The sequence below is a fragment of the Gadus morhua genome, chromosome 12 (genome assembly GCF_902167405.1).
Source record: "Gadus morhua chromosome 12, gadMor3.0, whole genome shotgun sequence".
Lineage (NCBI taxonomy): Eukaryota > Metazoa > Chordata > Actinopteri > Gadiformes > Gadidae > Gadus > Gadus morhua.
In genome coordinates, this window is record NC_044059.1 from 29,464,042 (window position 1) to 29,480,310 (window position 16,269).

A 16,269-nucleotide genomic window follows, 5' to 3' on the forward strand; every position below is an offset into this window, starting at 1 on the left:
AATAAATTTACTGGTAAAAAGTATCACAACCGTTTGCTGTGATATGGGCGATGGGTCACTAAGTTTAGTAAGTTAGATTCAATAGTAATTTAGGTACACATCAAAGCATCATCAAAATGGACATGACATGACACACACACACACACACACACACACACACACACACACACACACACACACACACACACACACACACACACACACACACACACACACACATATTTAAGCAATTTATTTAAGTCCACATAAAAGACACATGCACGCACACATGCACACGCACGCATATCCGCACACACACAGACACACACACGCGCGCACACACACACACACACACACACACACACACACACACACACACACACACACACACACACACACACACACACACACACACAGCCATATCATCTGCTCCGTGCCAAGACAGCGTGGCTCCATCGCGTGAAGACATTTTTCTCGCAGCATTGCGAATCAAAACATCTTATCATCGTAGCGGACATATGTGCGGTCTTATAGATCGGGTTCGTTCTCTCAGGATGAGCAGTGGTCGATGCGGAACCCTGGTTCCGTCATCCACTGTCTGGTACGGAGAGAGTCGCTCCCACACCACGGCTCTGGCCGCCGGGCGTTAAGACCCAAACAGCTCCTATAGATCCTCATCTCCTCACCAGTGAAGCCTGGCTTCAAAAGGTTAGTCATAACTAACCTTTTTACAAAGTATACTTTGTCAAGTTCTCTTATAGGATACAACCAATGGTTCTTCATTACGTATGCGCTCTGTCTGCTGTTTTGAACAACGACTACATTTACAATCTAACGTTTGAACGTTTCATAAACAAGCTGGCTGATAACAAGTTGTCAACTCTTTGCTTAACTGTGCAGAATGGTTCAGCAGTCTGGTTTTACTGGAATTAAAAGCAAACCAGTGCGGTGAATGCTGCCGCGTTCTAAACGGTCGCGTTTATTGCAGGTATTACGGTAATAGAATAATGCACGCACGCAAACCAAGTATTTAATAAACACTGTAATTTGTTTTCTTAGCAAATGTATGTTGTGAAATTGGTACTCATACAATCACACCAGCATATAAACAGTTTGTACTATAAGCCTATTACTATAAATGGATTTATTTTTGACAAATCATATCAAAATCATATAAATTCGGCAACCTACGTTAACTTTAATGGTGCCCGAACATGATATTGTATTAATTTATTTAGATTTCTTGGATGTAAAAATGTCGCAGCTTTGAATGGGCTGCTGCAGTAATACCTACTGTAGATGCGCACGGTGAAACACGTCAGGGCTAGCGTGTGTGTTCTTCTGAATTGAGAGTGGTCTGACAGCGGTGATACAGCTGACCTATGCCAAAACATTTCTTCATGTGTGGGCATCGATTTCTTTACATTCTTCTCGATGAGATTTCAAAGTTTCAGAACAGTGTTAAGGGATCATCTTTGGGCTATATTATATCTGTCACCGGTTCTCTCTTCACTGGTGGATTACACACTGGAAGCAAATACTAAATGTTGTTTCGATTGAAATAGTGTAATTCTCTCCCTAATAACGCATTCTCATTTACAGCGCATGGACTGAAACATGAAGGGTGGGACTGCCACATTGACAGAGTAGGAGAGCCCTTCTCTGAGGTACGCATCCCATTGTTATCATCACTGTACAGTTTCCTCATTGAGAGGGGATAGATTTAGCCTATACATCACTTGACTTTTCATTTGGGTAATGGATGAAGTAAACAACCTTTTATGCTCCCTAATGGCACCACAAATTGCATTTGGTTATCTCAAAGCAATTGAACAACAATGATGTAAACCAAACTGTATACCTTGTATAAACCAACCCTGTGGTTCAGCTCTCATTACTGTTGGCCTCTTTTAGTATTATTCAGCCGTGCTTTTTCTACATTCAAAGCGCACGTGTCCAGGCCAGTGTTTTCCACTTCCTCACATCCTGTGTTGTGAGGAAGCTTCCTCTGTCCCTTAGTGGCGGGCTGAATCCTGATCAGGGTCACTGATGACGCCACAAGAGTCTACTGAGCACTCTTTTGCCAAATTTGTCGTCACACAGAGACCTGAAAATCTGCAATTGTGCAAACCAATCATATGATGTCCTTAAATAATGCCTGTAATTCTAGCTCATTTACAGTACTTAGTCAATAAGAGACACAATTACCATTTCATTAACTCACAGTGGGACTATGTGACTTGTATACAATAGTTATGATAAGGTTAACTACAGACAATAAGCAATGTTTGTGAGATTGTCATGTGTTTTTAGTCTGTTTGGCGGTATTATTGTATTTAAACCAAATTAAGTTTTAAATGCATCAATACATTAATTAGTCATTGAAGTGATTGTGCGTCTTAACACTTGAGTGATTAGTTGAGTGTTGTAAACCCTCTGTGCATGCCAAAAGTACAGTTCAATTAAACAGGTCAAGCCTAGTGCCAAGGCGGTCACATGAGACACGTCATAATCCGATGCAAAAAGAGTATAGAACTGCAATGTAAACAAAGGAGTCCTCAGTGTGGTGGGGACTTGTGGTCCCAGAGTCCCTGGAACTCGGACATCCTGAGAGGAGGGGAAGTCATCTGCTGTTGATCAACACCAGGAGGTCTCCGGCCAATAAGCTCAGCACTGTGCATTGCTCTGGACCATGAAGTCTGCTTCTAGGAACTATTGTGAATGCTAATGCGGGAGTATATTCTGCCAAGACCGGGAAGGCAGTGTAATAGTACGTGGATTTGAGATGCGGTCTAGTCTTCAGCCGGTTACCTTGAACTGGGAATAGGACAATACTGCTCAGCGAGAGAGAGAATGTGCTCCGGTAGGTTCCACCTCCGTCCACCACACGCTGTGCCGGTTGGTGTCAGCGGATGAATGTTTTATGCTCTGCTCCGTCTTGGTGGCTTCTGTGTCCTCCCGTTTGGTTCAGCTTGTGACGTCTTCTTCTGATGGACTTTGTTTCATCGCGGGGCATCGATAGGCAGCGGAGGACACCAGAGTGTGAGGCACGGGGTGTCAGGTATAGGCTGGGAGAGAGCAGTGAGAGAGAATGGAGGGAGAGAGAGTGAGAGATACGAGTGAGACAGTCTGTCTGTACCTCTGTCTGTCCAAAGGCCCTGGTCTAACATGCTAAAGGCGAGCCCCAGCCAACACGTCACAGGGCCTTGGTAAAGGTACCCCCTACACCAACATACACACACCGACAAGAGTCAGCCTCTTTATGGACCAGGGCACGGGGAGAAGACTTATCTCCACTAGTTTAGTGTCCTACCTGTGCCCCCTCTGTGAAATGGTTAGAGCTGTAGGGCTCATTACATCCCCTATTGTCTCCCAGGGCAGGGTGTCCCGGGTTGGAGCCTCTGGGTGTCCCCGGTTGGAGCCTCTGGGTGTCCCGGTTGGAGCCTCTGGGTGTCCCGGTTGGAGCCTCTGGGTGTCCCGGTTGGAGCCGGCGGGGGCTGAGGCAGTGAGCTGGGGCAGGGCCGGGGAACATGCCTCCCAGGCCGTCCTCTGGGGAGCTCTGGGGCATCCACCTCATGCCCCCCAGGTAGGTCCCCTCCCCGGGCGTCCGTCTCATGTGGTCACCCGTCCCGTCTCCTCTTGTGCCGTTGTATCACCGCAGCGTGAGCTGATTCACCGCATGTTGAAGGCATTGTTTTAAACATGCCGATGTTGATTGGTGCTCTCCACAGTACTATTCCTTCTGTCTGACCTCAAGTCTAAATGTCAGGCCGGAGAATAGTTGAAAAGCTCTTGTGAGATGTAAAACAGTGAAGCTGATAGCAGTGAAGAAATCACGTAAGAACAACCATTGAACTAACATGGTGATGAATATGCGTCATGGCTATGAATAAGTAATTAGGATGCCTGCTTGCTGACTGCTGAACAGGATATCGGTTAGAAATTCTGTGACAGATTAACCGTGTTAATGCAAATTACTCATACTTATGATGCTAATAAACGAGAGCAATACCTATTCCTTTTAAAAAAATATTTTATTTAACTGAAGAGTGAAAGTGAGATCTAAGATAAGATAGGTACTTTATTAACCCAAGACAGGAAATTGTGTCGATGCCCGACAACAGTGTTTATTTGATGTGTTCCTGGTATTGATCTCCTTGTGCCGCTAGTGGTTATTGTGAGTGTGCAGACTGCCGTGTCTGTGCAGGATCCTGGTGGACTGTCTGCTGCCAAACGGCATGCTCCTGACTCTGGAGTGCCTGCGTGAGGCCACTCTCATCACCATCAAACACGAGCTGTTCAGGGAGGCCCGGAAGTACCCCCTGCACCATCTCCTGCAGGAGCAGACCTCCTACATCTTCGTCAGCGTCACACAGGTGAGGAGGAAGGAGGGAGGAGGGAGGGGGCGAGCTGAAGAAAAATCCTAGCAGGTGTACGTCTGGACGAAGCCTGTGAAACGCTGAGCGGTGCTGATGTGATTATCGCCGTGCTATCTCTCCTCTGTTGCCCCGGCGACAGGAGGCCGAGAGGGAGGAGTTCTACGATGAGACGCGCAGGCTCTGTGACCTCCGGCTCTTCCAGCCCTTCCTCAAGGTCATCGAGCCCGTGGGGAACCGCGAGGAGAAGATCCTGAACCGGGAGATCGGTACGCTCCGCCTGAGGTTCTGTGGTTCGGTCAGAGTGAGCTGCGGCGTTATGGAGATGTTTAACAACAACTTCTTCGTTCCTCTTGGGTGGCGGTGGACTGGTTAGGCTTCGCCATCGGGATGCCTGTGTGTGAGTTCGACCTGGTGAAGGACCCCGAGGTGCAGGACTTCCGGAGGAACATCCTCAGCGTGTGTAAGGACTCGGTGGAGCTGCGGGACGTCAGCGGGCCGCACAGCCGAGCGCTGTACGTCTACCCGCCCAGCGTGGAGTCTGGACAGGAGCTGCCCAAACACATCCACAGCAAGCTGGACAAAGGTAGCCCCCCCGTAAGGGCCCCTAGTGGGGTCTAACGACAGACCAGCAGGGCCAGAGTCAGACAGCTTTGAGTATTGCCATCGTATACTTTGGCTCTTGTTACTGAGTTTTGAAAGCAGCGCCAACTCTCTTTCTTTAACTAGCTCGTCATGCAACAGCTATTGCCAATAATGCGTGAATCTTTGATTTCAGTTTGCTCGAGGGAAAATGAACATGATTATGGGTCTGTGTGGGGGTGTTCCGGTTGTCTCCAGGTCAGATCATCGTGGTGATCTGGGTGATTGTTTCCCCCAACAACGACAAGCAGAAGTACACGCTGAAGATCAACCACGACTGTGTGCCCGAACAGGTCTGTCCTCCCCAAGAGGTTTATAGAGAGGCTCCGACTCATACAAACTCTGTTTCAGCCTCAGCCTCCCTGATTGGCTGACAGCATGTACGCCCACAGGAAGACTGAGGTCTCCTGCTGCTGATTTGAGGTTACATCACAACCCAAAAGAGTGTTGGTGATGTTGCATTTATTAATCATGCCCCTAACCTGTGGAACAGGTGACCTCAACCAATCAGCATAGCAAGCTCAGTAAACATCTTTAAGTGCCATCTCTTCAATTTAGCTTTTAATTTTTTTGATTTTTTTTAATTTAATTTATAAGACATTTATATCTTTTACTTGGCATTTCGTCTACACTGCTTTCTCTGCCGTTATTACCGTATTGATCAATTATGTTTATGTTTGATTTATAATGTGTTATTTTATTTTCCTTCTTCTTTCTTTTCCACTGTATGGCGCTGATGCGTTTTAAGGTGTTAATGGTTTTTAATCAGTTTCTTTATTCTGCGCTGTATTGTACAGAGCGTTTGAGCGGCCTTGTGTTGTGAGCGCTGTAAAGCGAGCGTTGGTCCGTCTCCAGGTGATCGCGGAGGCCATCCGTAAGAAGACGCGCAGCATGCGGCTGTCTCCCGAGCAGCTGAAGATGTGTGTCCAGGAGTACCAGGGCAAGTACATCCTCAAGGTCTGTGGCTGTGACGAGTACCTGCTGGAGAAGTACCCCATCAGCCAGTACAAGGTACACACACACACACACACACACGCACGCACGCGCGCGCGCGCGCACACACACACACACACACACACACACACACACACACACACACACACACACACACACACACACACACACACACACACACACACACACACACACACACACACGCACGCGCACGCGCGCACACACATTTACATACAGTGCACAGACATTTACACACAGTGCACACAAACAGACACACACACAAACACACATATTTATTCACAGTACATACACACACACATTCATACACATTGTAGCAACAACAAACACACTTATATACACACATTGTACACAACCACACACTCTTTCACTCAATCACTCACAAACATAAACAGTTTGTACACACACACACACACACACACACACACACACACACACACACACACACACACACTTGCTGAGAGACGTGGGACTGGGTAGCCTCGCAGATGAAGTGTTTCACTTGAAGGGAGAGAAAGCTCCGGGCCCACAGTGTCTGAGACCCCGTGACGTGGCTGCTAAATGACCTGATTGGACGAGGCCCAAAGAGTTCCCGTGGATTAGATGACTCTCGTCCACGCGGACATGTGAGACACACACTGTCTCACTCATCGTCCTCCATACCCCGTCCTTCTCTTTCTGTCTTTCTGTCTTTCTCCCTTCCTTCCTTCCTTCCTCCCTTCCTCCCTCCCTTCCTTCCTCCCCCCTCCCCGCTTGCCCTCGCTCCCCCCAGTACATCCGCAGTTGCATCATGCTTGGTCGGATGCCTAACTTGATGCTCATGGCCAAGGACAGCCTGTACAGCCAGTTGCCCGCGGACGCCTTTGTCATGCCTTCCTACTCCCGCCGCATCTCCACGGCGACCGCCTACATGAACGGCGAGCTGGCCGCCAAGTCGCTGTGGACCATCAACGGCACCCTGCGGATCAGAGTGCTGTGCGCCACCTACGTCAACGTCAACATACGGGACATCGACAAGGTGGGAGGGGGCACGGCCCACCAGAGACTAGAGTCAACCACAGACTGCCAGGACTGCTGCTTTAGCATCAGTCCTCCACAGTCTGCCGGGACTGCTGCTATAGCGTCAGTCCTCCACAGTCTGCCGGGACTGCGGCTATAGTGTCAGTCCTCCACAGTCTGCCGGGACTGCGGCTATAGTGTCAGTCCTCCACAGTCTGCCGGGACTGCTGCTATAGCGTCAGTCCTCCACAGACTGCCAGGACTGCGGCTATAGTGTCAGTCCTCCACAGACTGCCAGGACTGCTGTTATAGTATCAGTCCTCCACAGACTGCCGGGACTGGTGCTATAGTGTTAGTCTAACACAGTCTGCCAGGACTGGTGTTAGAGTGTTGGCCTCTTCTCACAGTGACCTCGGCACAACAAGGAGAGGGCATTTACATTTACATAGAGGGCGTTTAGCAGACGCTTTTATCCAAAGCGACTTACAATAAGTCCATTTGTCAGAAGAAAGAGACTCAACAATATATCTCTGTCGGTACAGTAAGGATGTTCATAGAATCAAGTGCCGAGCACTAACAATCACTAGGTTAACCCGTTCCCAATACACAACAGAGATAGCTAGGATAAGATGCTACACAACTAAGTACGACAAACAATAATACAAAAGTGGAGTTGGAGATTGGTTCTGCTACCATGCTTCAATAGATTAGAATTACAGAGGACATCAACAAACAACACTACAAAATACAGTTAAATGTCTCAAGGCTGTCGCCCTGCGTGGCTGATTCCGCCGTCGGTGTGTGGATGTGTGCATGAATGGGGGAATGTGAGGCCATATTGCAAAGAGCTTTGAGTGGCCACTGGTTAGTGAAGTGCTGTAGAAGTTTATTTAGTTCATTTACCATTGACCATTTCTGTGATTGGTCCGCTAGATCTACGTGAGAACCGGGATCTACCACGGAGGAGAGCAGATGTGTGACAACGTCAACACACAGAGAGTCCCGTGCTCCAACCCCAGGTACCTCCAGCACCGTGCAGAACGGCTCCAGTCGTCAATGGCAATGTCTCTCTCCTCCAGACACCTTGTTGGGTTTGCTCCCTATCATTGTGCCTGTGCCACCCATACTCTCCGCTTCGGAAAATGTTAACTTAACAGGGATGTCAAAACCATTTACTTACTGCAACCCCTTGGGTTCTAATCACCCATAGAGCCCCTTGATTGGTTTGTCTCCTCAGTAGAGAAAGGATAATGGCTTATTGCTGGCATTGAAACTCACTACGCAACATGATTTCATCACTATCAATTCCTTCAGCAATAAGACTTCAAATGCAGCATTTTGCCCATTTTGTTACCAAACTTTGAATGGCTGTATGCATGATTCTCTAAAATAAACCTGACTATGGTTCCTGCACAAGCCTGTGAAAGAAGTGAGACGATTGTCCTCCATCTGAAAACGTCACAAAATGACCTGAACAGAGGTTATTAATAGTACCGAGAGAAGTAAGGCTTGAGTTTATATAAGGCCGCTCTGGATGTGGCCTTGGAAATAACATTCATTTTTTACGTCCCCGGTTTTGAAACAACGAATCACTTGCCAAGGCCAGCCAGCCTGTACCTTCAGCATTATTTATTAATGATTACATACGGCCATATGACACAACGGCTAATAAAAAGTTTCTCTCTCTCTCTCTCTCTCTCTCTCTCAGATGGAACGAGTGGCTGACCTACGATATGTACATCCCGGACATCCCCCGCGCAGCGCGCCTCTGCCTCTCCATCTGCTCCGTCAAGGGAAGGAAAGGAGCCAAGGAGGTGGGTGAGTGCCCTACGGAGCAAGGTACCTTACGCCTCGTCACTCCAATGACACTTTCCATCCGTGTGTGTGTGTGTGTCTACGAGGCCAATCATTTCTCATGTAGGAAACGGACAACCTGTGTGTGTGTGTGTGTGTGTGTGTGTGTGTGTGTGTGTGTGTGTGTGTGTGTGTGTGTGTGTGTGTCTGTGTGTCTGTGTGTCTGTGTGCAGGAAGAAGAGTCAGGGTGTCGTCTTTGCTTCTGTTTAATTACTAATCACTCCCATAGCTCGCCGATCGGCCTCTGTGCGCAGACACAGCAGACAGGTCCTTTGGTTTGTCTCCGGACAGGCGACAGAGAGCCACTCGGTTCAGTCATGGGGGGTTTCTGCTCTGAAAGGGCCATTTGAAGCAGGTCAAATCCAGGTCATGTAAACCATATTGACCAAGTAAAAGAGAAGGGTGGGTAATGGTGACTAGTCATAGACTTGAAAAACGTGTTGATGATTCACACCAGTGGTGCGACCATGAAGAGGAAGGCAAGAAGTGTTCCCTGGAAACACATACATCTTTAGTTTTGTGTTTCTTGGAGATTGCTGGTGTTTTCAAGCCTCATGGTTTATTGATACGATGCTATATATTATGGCAAATAAAGTTAGTAAAGTTGTTTTGCTCATCCTTAGCGTCGTGTATGAACCAAGCTGCACACGTACAAGTGATCGCTTTGATCTGTGGTGTAGACCGAGGTCTGCACAACCAGTGGACTCCCTACACACTGAATCGTTATCACCATGTGATGAATCATTGTTTACGGCCTTATTCCTGTTTTTTGTATTTATTTCCGGTATCTTTCTCCAACCTCTGGTTCTTCCCGGTACACACGAACACGAGTGCAGCTGCGAGATGTTCTTCCTGCCCTCCATCTGAAGCTTCAAATGGTCTCTCGTTGTTAATGACAATTATGAAATGTGGAAATACTTAATAATCATCCATTGATTTTCATTTCATTTCAATTTGCAAGAAATTACACTTTTGCTTCAGTTTATGAGTTGATAAACTATTTGCTCCAGGATACTGGCGATTGCTTTTCTTGCCCAACTAAACACTCCTCTTGAGTCAAATAACCTATAGAACCTCCCTGAAAGTGTTGTCTTCCAGCCCCATGTAATATTCAAACGGCCGTCTGGCTGTCCTTACTTACGTGAAAACTACTCTGTGTGAATGTCTGAGAGTGAGAGAGAGAGAGTGTCGGTGAGTGTCGTGATGATACGCCTCACAGACACCAAGCTTCATTGATCCCTTCTCCCGTGTGCGTGCGTGTGTGCGTGCGTGCGTGTGTGTGTGTGCGTGCGTGCGTGTCTATGTGTCTGTGTCTCTGTGTGTGTCCATCTACGGCTGGAATGGATACTGAAACAGACACCTGGTGATGAATGATGTGAGGGTGACAGTTCATGCCGAGCTCCAGGTCGGGTTAGCTGATGCTCTTTCATCGCCCACCTGAATTAAAGATAAACGCACAGGTCCGTGCCAGTCTCTTCTGTTCCACTACTTCCTATAAATAACATCTTTGAGCGTCAGTCTGCTTGTAATCTCCCCCCCTTTTGTCAGCTGTTGACACAGCTTAGAGAACACACAACCCCAAAGTTGCCTTTTGAAAACTAGCCTAAATAAATGGCAGCATACTGTGTACGCTAAAGCTAAGCTCAGATAAGCTGTTCAGAGCCTGTGAAACACTGAAGCCACTTTGGCCTTAAAAGTTAATTTGCCATATTGTTTGTGTGCGTACAGATTGTGTGTTGAACCACATGCGTTGTCTTCAGTAGGGCCACAATGTGCTCCATCACCTCCTCAATCATGTTCTCATTTGTAAACAAACATTCAAAGCTAATCACATTTGATTGGTCAAATTGAAAGGAAACTAGCAACTTGTTCAAGACAGCTAGTTCAATCTTGATTCGTCCGAGATGGATTAAAGCGTTTTGTTTATTTCGATGGAAGTAGGTAATTGTGCGGCATGATGAAAAGGGAATATGAGGCGAACTGCTTGAAGTTGATCTTGGCAGCTTAGAGATGAAGTACATAATCAGAAGCTGCCCCCAGGCTAGAGGCTGTGGGATCCTTCATGATGATGACACAGCTGACGATAGAGGAAAGATCTTTACATTTCTTTTGTACATTTGAAGTATTCATTTGTAGTTTTTCCTTCTGCTCTCTTGTCTCCCCGTCCCTCTACAGGAGCACTGCCCGCTGGGCTGGGGGAACATCAACCTGTTTGACTACACCCACACCCTGGTGGCCAACAAGATGGCCCTGAACCTCTGGCCCGTCCCCCGAGGCATGGAGGACCTGCTCAACCCCATCGGGGTCACCGGCTCCAACCCCAACAAGGTGGACCACCCCATGTTGAGCAATACTGCCGTTTATTCAAATGCTTTAGGCATTTAAAAGCATTTAAATGTTGGTCCCTTGAGTATTGGACACAGATGTTAAGAAACATATAGCCTCACAAATCAGACTTCAGGCGGTTCCCTCAACCAACAGCGTTGCACAAGGCTGTGCTCTCTAAGTACCTGATTGGCTGACGGTGAACACAAACTCAGCTAGCATTACTAATCTTTTGCCGGGTATAAGATCCAGTCCAGACACCAATGTTATAGAACAGGGTTGTGTAAAGGTTTCAAATCAACACTGTGTAGACTGGCCACTGTACAACGCTTCTCTCCTGCAGCACAGCAGTAACATTCCCATCCATTAGCGTCCAATGAAGTCACCAATAACATCAATTTAGAACCGAGCCAGACAACAAAAGTTTCTTCCATTTGTCTGCTAGGAAACGCCCTGTCTGGAGCTGGAGTTCGACCACTTCAGCTGCCTGGTCAAGTACCCAGAGATGAGCTCCGTGGAGGAACATGCCAACTGGTCTGTCTCCCGCGAGATGGGCTTCAGCTACAACCTCTCCGGGCAGGTACTGCCGCAGATACAGGCAGCCTGACCAGACTCAACTCAACAGACTCCTGACACAGTTAATGGCCTGATCAGATGTTAGACCTAGACATGACAACAAACGGCCAGACGCATTCTGTGACTCAAATAGTGGACTCCCAAATCGTCTCAATAAAGTGTTCCACGGTGCAGGGGGTTTAAATCCTTCTCTTTAATAGGGAGCCCACACATCTGACCCCAGGCCAGAATGTGATCATTGTTGACATTGTTTGCAGGCAGCGCGTTGTCACACTCTAGCAGATATTTTGTAATGGCAGACCAATGGTCCGTGCCTCGCTTGATTATTGATGAGGGCATCTTAATGTGCCGTATTAAGTTATTCCTTAATCAGTAATTTGAGTGGAGCGAGTTGCTTCCTTTTACAACAGTCGGTCTAAATGGATCACCCATGTGTTCTGAGGTTCTGAATTTGTCATTCAGCGCACAAGAGCGGGCCGTCCCCTGTCCACCGGGGTATTGGATGTTGTTCACTTGGATTAGTTTCGAATTTGATGCACTCCATACACCAAATTAAGCTTCACTATGGCCTGACCGCAATTTACACGGTAGAGACATAATCAAAGGCAGGGGCGTGTTCGCATCATAAAGGCTCAAGTGTTGGGTTGTCTGGCCATCCCTTGGTAAGCCGAAAGAAGCAATGAGCTTGAATCCAAAAATGACATGTGCTGTATTAGTTTGACCTTTTACTCGTCAAAAGGGAACAATTACAAACAAAAGGCATGAAAACCCAAATTAGGGTAAAAAACCTGTGTTGCTATATAGGCTTCTAGCTCTGTTTTTCCCGTGCATTTTCCCGTGCACTACTTTTGACGTAATGACTCTACGGAAGCCTTATGGGTCTATGCTAATATGCAATCTTAATAATGACCATATATAATACCAAACAATAACTCAAAATATGCTAACTAGACATTGACTGAATATGGCTCCTTCACCAAGCGTCTGGATCCTCATGTGTCCAGAGCAGCCGCATGGCCCGAGACATCGCCCTCACCGAGGGGGACGTGGAGCAGCTCCGGCAGCTTAGCCACCGGGACCCGCTGTCGGAGATCACCGAGCAGGAGAAGGACTTCCTCTGGAGGCACCGGTAAGACCCCCACAGCACATCACCGAGCAGGAGAAGGACTTCCTCTGGAGACAGCGGTAAGACCCCCACAGTACATCACCGAGCAGGGGAAGGACTTCCTCTGGAGACACCGGTAAGACCACCACACCACATCACCGAGCAGGGGAAGGACTTCCTCTGGAGACAGCGGTAAGACCACCACATCACATCTCCTGCCATGCCGAAGGCACACTGCAGCTGAGCTGTGTGTGGACGTGTGTGTGTGTGTGCACGTGTGTGTGTGTGTGTGTGTGTGCGCGTGTGTGTGTGTGCGTGTAAGGGTGGGGGCCTTTTTGCACACGTGTGCATTGCGTAGCTTTGGACAATCTGTCAAACACATGGCTCAATCAGCTCAATAGTTAAACAAAGTAATAGTATAAATAATAAACAATAAATAAAGAATAATATAGAAAGTATGTGAGACTTAAAAACATCTTTGGATTTTATGAGGATAGACAACTTAATTGAAGCCATATGTAAGCACTGTTTGTAGCAGAATCTTAATCCGTCAAATCTATGTGTTGTTATTGTCCTTACCAAGGCTCCAATGAAACACCACATTGTGTGTTGGTGTTGTGTTACTATGTGGGACAGCACACCCGCGGTTTTAACATTTACATTTAAGGAAATATGCGTCTGACTCACTTCGGCTAACGATTTACCTTCCTGTCGCTACGACAAGATAATACAACCTGTCTGCCCATCACCAGGGGCCAAACCAAGGGCCCACTTCTGTGGTAATGAAAGCCAACCTCAAGAGGTGGAGTGCAAATGCAAAATGGCCCATATGTAAGGAGCCAGTGTTCTCTGTTCTGTCCTCTCTCCTCCCTTTGTCCAGCCACTACTGTATGAACATCCCTGAAATCCTGCCCAAAATCCTGCTGGCAGTCAAGTGGAACTCAAGGGACGAGGTCGCACAGGTAAGAATATATAATGTATATAATACCAATAGTAATAAAACAGATTTATAGAGAGCCGTGCCGCTCAAGGCAACGTTTAAGTCATCGGCCCCTTCATTACAACTATACACCTCCATTATACACCACAAGTTTATGCATCGGGGGGAGTTTGCTGACGCTTACAACTTACAACAAATCATTCACACATTCACACACCGACGGCGGAGTGGATCACGCAGGGCGACAGCCGGCTGGTCAGGAGCAGTCAGGGTGAGGCGTCTCGCTCAGGGACACCTCGACGCTCGGCTAGGAGGAGCCGGGGATCGAACCAGCGACCTTCCGGTTACCAGCCAACCCGCTCCACCTCCTGAGCTGTATGCTGCCCCATGCTTCATGCACACTGCGCGTAAAGCAAAGACGTCACAAGACACACGTGTCAGTTGAGCTGTTAAAATAACCGACATAGAGAGATTGAGGTCAAATAGAATGACGTGCAGTCCATCTAAACTCCTTGTACTGTGTGTGTGTGTGTGTGTGTGTGTGTGTGTGTGTGTGTGTGTGTGTGTGTGTGTGTGTGTGTGTGTGTGTGTGTGTGTGTGTGTGTGTGTGTGTGCGCATTTGTGTTTGTGTGTGTGTTTATGTACCCTTGTTCGTGTGTGTATGTGTATGCGTATGTGTGAGTGCATGCTTATGTGTGTGTCTGTATGTGTGTATTTGTGTGTGAAATGTGAATGCATGCGTGCGTGCGGGTGTGCACTTACGTGTGTGTGTGTGTGTGTGTGTGTGTGTACATGCCTTTGTGTGTGTGTGTGTGTCCGTGGCTGTGTGTGTGTGTGTGTGTGTACATGCCTTTGTGTGTGTCCGTGACTGTGTGTGTGTGTGTGTGTGTGTGTACATGCCTTTGTGTGTGTGTGTCCGTGCCTGTGTGTGTGTGTGTGTGTGTGTGTGTCCGTGCCTGTGTGTGCCTGTGTGTGTGTGTGTGTGTGTCCGCGTGCGTGCTCCAGATGTACTGTCTGCTGAAGGAGTGGCCCTCCATCCAGCCCGAGCACACCATGGAGCTGCTGGATTGTAACTATCCCGACCCCATGGTGCGATGCTTCGCTGTGCGCTGCCTGGACAAGTACCTGACGGACGACAAGCTGTCGCAGTACCTCATCCAGCTGGTCCAGGTACTAGACCCGGCCCCCTCTCTCTCATGGCCTTTGGATAATTGATTTGTCATGAGACACCGTGATGCGTCGTTGTAATCCGTAGTTGATGGACATGTAGATAGTGTAAGGCACGTTCTATTTCACATTTTAACTAACCGTCTGCTGGAGAGACATCGTAAGGCAACACTAAATCTTCCATTACCACCTTGGTCATCTCCTCTCCTCTACTTTCCTTTCCTCCTTCCTGCTCTCCTCTCCTCTCCTCTCCTCTCCTGCCTACTCCTCCTCTCTCTCTCCTCTCCTCTCCTCTCCTCTCCTCTCCTCTCCTCTCCTCTCCCCTCCTCTCCCCTCCTCTCCCCTCCTCTCCTCTCCTCTCCTGCCTACTCCTCCTCTCTCTCTCCTCTCCTCTCCTCTCCTCTCCTCTCCTCTCCTCTCCTATCTTCCTCCCCTCTCCTCCCCTCTCCCCTCCTAGGTATTAAAGTATGAGCAGTATCTGGACAATCCTCTGGTCCGCTTCCTCCTAAAGAAGGCCTTAACCAATCAAAGAATTGGGCACTTTTTCTTCTGGCACCTGAAGTAAGTCTTTTATCTCACAGCCCTCATCCATCTATCCTATTTTCTGTTCGACTTTATGGGTCAAACTCAATGTCAGAGTCACCGAATGAATTGTGAATAAAATAAAGCCACAGACACTTACCATTATAATTATGCTCGTTCCATTATAGTCTGTTACAATCTGTTCAGTTACTTAAAGTCTCATCATGAAATGGGTAATTTAGCAGCCTATCATCCAAAGCAACTTACAGCTAATATGTGTCTGGGCATTTAGTAGAACATAGGGTTTAGACATCTGCTCATCTGCTGGAGTTATTGGGCATTGGTAATGGAAGCCAGAATATTACGTCTGAGCTGGGGGTCTGTTACACCCCGGGGGGGGGGGGGACATGAGTCAGGTGTAATCCCTCTCTGCCCCCCCCCCTCCAGGTCAGAGATGCACAACAAGACTGTGAGCCAGCGCTTCGGGCTGCTGCTGGAGGCGTACTGCCGGGCCTGCGGGATGTACCTGAAGCACCTGAGCCGGCAGGTGGAGGCCATGGAGAAGCTCATCCACCTCACGGACCTCCTGAAGCAGGAGAAGAAGGACGAGACGCAGAAGGTACGACCCCGGACACGGGAGGACAGGAGGCAAGCCTGAAGGGAGCATCACCCCTAGTGAGGCCGCGTGGGAGGGGGTGCTTCGAGGAGTTCTCGTGTTCGATGGATGATTGTCTGCGCGAGAGGTCAACCGTCCAATGGCACATACACACGCCCAAGGAGGAAACCCATCCTGACGCACGCATTCATGATCC

General features: G+C 48.1%; 1 protein-coding gene across 1 annotated transcript in view; it reads left to right on the forward strand.

The window, feature by feature from the left end:
* Nucleotides 1-373: 373 nt before the first annotated feature.
* pik3ca (phosphatidylinositol-4,5-bisphosphate 3-kinase, catalytic subunit alpha) overlaps nucleotides 374-16,269 on the forward strand; it is a 24,165-nt gene continuing 8,269 nt past the window's right edge. Inside the window, exons 1-18 of the mRNA XM_030372129.1 lie at nucleotides 374-687; nucleotides 1,582-1,646; nucleotides 3,356-3,565; nucleotides 4,187-4,355; nucleotides 4,498-4,624; nucleotides 4,732-4,941; nucleotides 5,196-5,290; nucleotides 5,853-6,008; nucleotides 6,742-6,987; nucleotides 7,902-7,987; nucleotides 8,677-8,782; nucleotides 10,998-11,150; nucleotides 11,593-11,727; nucleotides 12,728-12,852; nucleotides 13,709-13,790; nucleotides 14,774-14,938; nucleotides 15,393-15,496; nucleotides 15,905-16,076. Of these exons, the coding sequence (XP_030227989.1) occupies nucleotides 3,510-3,565; nucleotides 4,187-4,355; nucleotides 4,498-4,624; nucleotides 4,732-4,941; nucleotides 5,196-5,290; nucleotides 5,853-6,008; nucleotides 6,742-6,987; nucleotides 7,902-7,987; nucleotides 8,677-8,782; nucleotides 10,998-11,150; nucleotides 11,593-11,727; nucleotides 12,728-12,852; nucleotides 13,709-13,790; nucleotides 14,774-14,938; nucleotides 15,393-15,496; nucleotides 15,905-16,076 (2,187 nt within the window). The 5' untranslated portion in view covers nucleotides 374-687; nucleotides 1,582-1,646; nucleotides 3,356-3,509. The remainder of the gene's footprint in view (nucleotides 688-1,581; nucleotides 1,647-3,355; nucleotides 3,566-4,186; nucleotides 4,356-4,497; nucleotides 4,625-4,731; nucleotides 4,942-5,195; nucleotides 5,291-5,852; nucleotides 6,009-6,741; nucleotides 6,988-7,901; nucleotides 7,988-8,676; nucleotides 8,783-10,997; nucleotides 11,151-11,592; nucleotides 11,728-12,727; nucleotides 12,853-13,708; nucleotides 13,791-14,773; nucleotides 14,939-15,392; nucleotides 15,497-15,904; nucleotides 16,077-16,269) is intronic.